This window comes from Aplysia californica, unplaced genomic scaffold (assembly GCF_000002075.1).
Source record: "Aplysia californica isolate F4 #8 unplaced genomic scaffold, AplCal3.0 scaffold01775, whole genome shotgun sequence".
NCBI classification, from domain to species: domain Eukaryota; kingdom Metazoa; phylum Mollusca; class Gastropoda; order Aplysiida; family Aplysiidae; genus Aplysia; species Aplysia californica.
In genome coordinates this window covers 16,707-23,117 of record NW_004799045.1, presented here as the reverse complement: position 1 = coordinate 23,117, position 6,411 = coordinate 16,707, and the positions used below count along the sequence as shown (strand labels likewise).

Sequence of the window (6,411 nt, the reverse complement as noted above, 5' to 3'; positions counted from 1 at the left end):
TTATTCCAGGAAATGGCGAAGAGGTAAAAATGAAAATGGTTAACTAAAAAAAAAAAAAAAAAGAGTTCATCTCGAGCTCGAAAAGTCACGGGGGCCTCCTCTTGTTTTTTATTTTACAGTTTTATCACATCGAGCTGCGCCCCCGCGACTCATCAGCTGGGAGAGAGAAATCACCACACCGAGACGTCAGGCCATCACACCTGGACTACTCATCGGTCAACTTTGAGGTACTGGCTGAAAAAAAGAAAGAGAAAGAGAGAGAGAGAGAGAGAAAGAGAGAGAGAGGCAGAGAGACAGAGAGAAAAGAAAAACAAAAAAATCCAGACATGTCTGCTGCAATAAACAGCAATACTAATCCCCCTAAAGTGAAAGGGATTTCAGCCGGATCTCACTCCAGCCATCCTCCCTGAAATTGATATCCCAACTCTAAATCCCTGTACGGGTTTAAAAAAAAAAAAAAAGTTCTTGATTCAACAAATGCTTCTCACATAAATTCAACAGTTATAAAAAGTAAGAAGTAACTTTTGTAGCCTTTTGGATACAGAAGCAAACTTTCATATCTATTTGGTCAGAAATTTCTCATTTCAAAAGTCCACATTCACTGATCTTCTCAATCACTGGGATATTGAAAAGCAATGGATTGCAATGCACTGTGTGCAAAGGTACATCTTAATCCTCTGAAAATAAATGTCTTTAAAAAGTTGGTAGAGTCTCTAAAAGAAGAAAACGTTCTCAAAAGATAAAAACTACTATGGAAACAGATTAAATCACCAATACAAAGGATTTTACAGGAAAGAAGCACATTTGAATAATATGAAGTACTCAAATTTGTCTACTAAATATCATAGTGGTATGAAGTAGACTCCCATTGGTTTATATAATCACAAAACAGCACGAAAAGGGGAAAAAAAATCACTAAAGGTCTTGAGGTAAGCAGACAGTTTTAAGGCATTTCATCAATTGTACATGTACGTTAGAAGAGCCCACGACATTCAGTCTGTGTTTGCATTGCAGTTGCTCTATATAGCAACAGGAAGGACCTACACCGGCATGATGCAGTGTACAAAGAAAAAAAAAAATATCAGGTACCTTACTACATTCGCTGTCGCTGTGCACGCATTAACGCCAATGATCAAAATAACTATAACCAAAGCTTGGCGTAAGCTGCAGAAATGAACATCCTTTGCCGAACTCGGCTAAAACATTGGCAGTAATTCATACCACTAACAACAATATTGAACATAAGGACAAACCAAGAGATTCACATCATACGCCTTGTCAGTCACTTGCACAACAGCTCGCCAAACTATGAAGCCCACTAATCTCGTACACGTTGTTTTAAATAAACACGTGCCTGAGCACCCAACTAATGTGGCAAAGTACCCAAAAAAACCTCCTACAATACTTTGGGCACACCAAAATTACGCAAAAACCTACAAAATAATTGTGAACACACAAGCACAGCTGGACATATCTATCTAAGCTAGCTACAGATATTCAGACTAAAGACAATACTGAGCCCCACTCTGAAAACCATGCTAATAAATGCTGCTCTTACTGATTTTAGCCACGATGATTACTTCCAATGCATGCACAAGTACTATCAATAAAGCAGAAAATATTTTGCAAACTTGTTAATACTTAATGATTCTTTCTGATGTGATAAGCGATGATATACTCTGAATTGCCTGCATTGTTTGAGTGGTATATTAACGGTGTCAGCAATGTGACATAAATATTTAAAAAAACACAAAAAAAACTATATTCGACAAGTTGAACCCTATAGTCTGGTGAATGTAACAAATGAGACATATGGCAGCTTAAACAACAAGTATTTGGTGAGAAGCTTTGAAGGAAACCATGTCAAAAACAGTTCATTTGGTCCCGAAACATGGTTGAGGGGGTGACAGGGGAGAGGTGGGGGGTTCACGAAATGATGGAAAATGTAGGCCTTTAAGTGAAAACAGCAGCTCGTGAACCATAAAAATGTAGACAAATTTTGTGGCAGTACATGTGGCACATGTATCTAAAAGAATGAACAAAAACTCAATGCAGAATACAAGGTTCAACCGACAAGATATTCCAATGTGTGAAAATCTTTCATTGTTATCCTTGACCCAGTTTCACTTACAAGCTTCCAAGGGGCATAGAACACAACAGGGCCCCTTTAGCCTTTTTCACACACAATTTCCAAAACTTTTTTTTTCTCTCCAAAAAAAAAAGTACAATTTTGTCAGAAGCACACAGTAGAATCAAATGTACTCATTCCATCATACCATACACAAGATCATTCACACAAGTTCATTCATCCTATCCACTGGGAAAATTAAAAGCTTCTTGAACACATCCAATCAAACAACTGCCAAACTTGTTGACAAAAACAATACAAAATAAGTCCCTATCAAACAAGTGTTGGCTGAAACACATAAACCCACAAACACTTCATCGTTAACATTGCAATTTTAGTATTATTATCAAATTGTTACATCAAAATTGAACACATTTTTGACTTCCCATAAAGACACCAAAAAAGCCATTAGCTTCTCAACATCGTAGGGAAATGCAAGCCCCAAAACATGGGCATAATCACAGACAAAAGCAGCTGGGGAGCCCGCGGGGAAAGGTATTGTTTTATCACATGGCGCAGGACTCCCTCAGGCTTGGTTTGAGCTTGCCACAAGACAAACTCCAAGAGTCATGGTTTTTGTTTTAAAAATGAAAAACAAAAACTTCTTCAACAAAATGTAGGCGGGTGGGAAGAGTGGGAAATGGAGGTCCAAGGACATAGATTGTGGAAAAAAACAAACCAAATCACTGTTTGTTGAGTGGTAGTGCATCTAGTACCCCTCACTGAAGGGAGAGTCCCATTTCTCAGCTTAGGCAAAACTTCTGACCATCAAGAACTAGAACAACTGGAAGCAAACCTCACTCTTGAATTGCATTGTCGCATTGAATAAATCATGCAAATAATACAGGGTCAACTTGGTCCAAAGTTAAATACGTGACAGAGGACAATACAATCATCTGTGCAGCAGCACTACAGCATCAATGACACAGTTTGATCTCTACTGAAGTTGATACAGCCAGTAGCCAACCTATTCACAGCTTATAACCATAACTCATAATCACTTCCCAAGATACAAACCCCCCTCCCCTGCACAGGTTAGCTAAAGACATTCACTTCCAGACATCCATGCATCTCTCACAGCATCGAACATCATTTAAAATAAATTACAAACTTGTTTCTTCAACAGCTGAACACAGTGTAGTGTATAAATTAAGGACTGGAATACCACGAGGGTACCCAATTGTTACAAATTAGGGGAGACGGATGTGGTAACTTGCCCGTTCAAAAGGGCAGATACTGAATGATATTCATACTGAATCATGCTCGAATCTAGTTTTTACAAGAAAACCCCAGCCACCTCAAGAAATACGAATTTCGTTGTTTGAATGAACACAATTTTCAGCGCTGGGCATTTTCTGATAAAAAGAGATTCTCGTCCTATAAATGTCAGAAGTCTTTTGAACAAAAATAAACTGACCTCTACAGCAATGATTAATTAATATGTGATGCAAAGTAAAGATTACAATGAAATTCACCTTATTAACTTTAAATCATACCACTGACAGAACCCCAACACTGTTAATGGGGGTTCCTTGAAAAAATGAGAGACATTCCACTTTCACAAGAAAGTTGCATTAGTGTTGGGCTATATACTGCAGATACATCTATGTCATCTTTTTATTTTCTTATATTATATATCTTTTTTTTTTTGTTTTACTTTCTCACTGTGTGCTTTTAACAGCTTTTCAGTCTCCTCCTTCCACCCCCCACAACTTGTTTTCCTCTGATCGTAACAGCCACCAGAGGCAACATGAGACAGGTCTTACTCAGAATACATAGTTCGAATAACATTAAACTAGCATCACACTTTACTAACCATTGACAACATAATGCGAAAGACTATTTTCAGTCACTTTGAACCATTTTGTAACCTTCATTTTACTTCCTCCTGCAATTGCTTATTCACAATACACTTCCATATGTTAGTGGGAAGTCAAAGAGTCAGTAAGAGACTGGTCCTTGACTGTCATATATATGCAGTTGTGGCAAAATTTGATTACATAAATACAACTTTGACTCACCATGCTAGGAATAATTCAATAAGGCACAAAATTACATCCCAAACTTTGTCGCAGAACGACATATATTTTCTCCTCAAGTAAATTTTTCTTAGGCACGCGATAACTCAAAAGTACCCAAAAGGTAAACTTTCTAAAAGACTGACATTCTCCTCGAGTACACTTAAACCCCAAATTAAAAACACACCGCCCCGGTAGCAAAAACACGGCACTGCATGAAGATAATGGCGGTGAACTGTGTACCTGAGTGTTCTCAGATGATACCAGGGCCTGTAGGCAGCTCCATCGGGTGTGGAGAGAGGTCTGGGAGGAAGCCGACATCCCCTCGTTACAACAGTGTCGTTCACGGCAGCAAATCCCTAACTAAAGTCACTAGATTCGACTTCAGTCTTTACTTCTTCTTCTTCACAAGAGAGCAGGAACTTCGTTTGCTGATGCTGTTTTCACTGATGACAGCATGGCAGGGACTGGCGTAGACACAGTGGCAGTCCAGCACAGATGCTAGGACACTAGGCCTTGTCCTTTAAGGTCTATGGAGAGGGGGGTTGGCTGGCAGAACCAAGCTCCTCAGACCGTTACTTTTGCATCTTAGAGGTCGGGGGTCGTGGTGAAACAGATCAGTACATGGTGACGGGGACGGCGTGGTGTACCTGGCTGTTGTCCACCGCCATGATGTTGATCTCGCGCACGTCTGTGGGAGTGGTGGGCTGCTCCTGCTTCTGGGGGTCCTGCTTCGTGGGTGTGTGCGGGCTGGGCTGAACGTAGGTGGCCATGCAGCTCTTCACAGTCTGCTCCACCTGCTCCATACAGGCTCGGATCAGATCCTGGCGGAAAACAAGACAAAACTGTCAGACCTTTCAGATCACATAGGAAAATCTCAAAGCAAGGCCACTTGACTGGCACTAAAGTCAATGCAAATTGTTGTCCACAAAAGATGCAATCACAACTTCAAAATGAATGTTGAATAATTAGAAGCGGGGGAAAAATCCTAAATGTCCAAAGAAAAGAACAGATTTATCAGACAATAATATATTTCTTGTAAAAACAACAATATACACAATCGTCGGACAATTAAAGACAGCTTTAAAAAAAACTGATTACCAATAATAAGTAAGTAATTAGACAAAGATGCAATGCGTTCAAACAGACAATAAATTCATTGAACTTACCATATCAATACCAGTGATGACGTGAAGATGGAAGATGTCTTCAGCACTTTCTCCTTTTAATGTTTTGATTGAAGAGCCAATAGCACAAGAGGCAATCATGGAGGGCGGGGTCTGCATAAATTTACAGTCTGAAGAGCAAAAAAAAAAATCAGAATACATTAGAAATTTTTTTTTTTTAAAACACACACTAAAATGTCATGTGAGAGAGTGACGGACGTTTGGCGTATTTACATACACAAACTTCAAAAGGAGAAGAGGAAGAAAAAAAGGACGGATGTCCAAGGAGAAAACATGTCTAGGAGAAGGACAAGGGTTCACGCGGTGAGTGAAAAAGAGGGGGGGGGGGGGGGGGGGGGGAGTCTCGTGGTCAAGAGGTTAAGCTGTTCGCCTCTCATTCAATAGGTCTCGGGTTCGAATCCGGACAGCAAAGAAAAATGTTCTTCTCTAAGATTTTTTTCCGTTCACCTCCTTTTCTGTTCTCTAACATTGTTCTGTTTTCTGCTTTCGTCTCCACTTTCTGCCACTCCCCTTTTTAAAAAATCTCCTTTGCCCCCTCCCCTGGGCTCCTGGCTCTTTCTGCAGCCTTTTTACTGCTACCCCTTGGCTCCTTCTAATCTTACTGCTGCCTTTCAGCCACACCTTCACCTAGCCTTCTCAGATAACGGTGAAAAATCCCGGAGGTCCCGTGTGCAAGTTGCGCACTTACAGATCCCTTGGTGGTCCAAAAACGATAGATGTGGGCTTCGGCCGCCGCTCGGGCAAAACTCAAAATTTCCTACCAACTGAAACTGTTTAATGTGTCCCGCGCGCTATTAACATGACCTTAGGTGGTTGCGAGCGCCGTAAAACACTTACCGAAAAAAAGGAGGAAGACAATTAAATTTGACTAAGGCTCTGTCATGGTGGCTCTCTTCCACAGTGCTACATCTCTGGACGTATACTACTTCGTTAATACTGCCTCGTCGAGTCATTGTGCTGGGAAGTCGAGTCGTCTTGTTTTCCGCAGAAACTTTGACAACCTGTCGACGTGCTTTTCTTGAGAGATGATGATGATGATGATGATGATGATGATGATGATGATGATGATGATGATGAT

At 40.4% G+C, this 6,411-nt stretch overlaps 1 protein-coding gene across 1 annotated transcript in view; it reads right to left on the bottom strand.

The window, feature by feature from the left end:
* Positions 1 to 3,767: 3,767 nt before the first annotated feature.
* LOC101847634 (G1/S-specific cyclin-D2) overlaps positions 3,768 to 6,411 on the bottom strand; it is a 12,006-nt gene continuing 9,362 nt past the window's right edge. Inside the window, exons 4-5 of the mRNA XM_005113249.3 lie at positions 5,316 to 5,443; positions 3,768 to 4,970 (exon numbers count right to left, since the gene is read on the bottom strand). Coding sequence (XP_005113306.1) covers positions 4,764 to 4,970; positions 5,316 to 5,443 — 335 coding nt within the window. The 3' untranslated portion in view covers positions 3,768 to 4,763. The remainder of the gene's footprint in view (positions 4,971 to 5,315; positions 5,444 to 6,411) is intronic.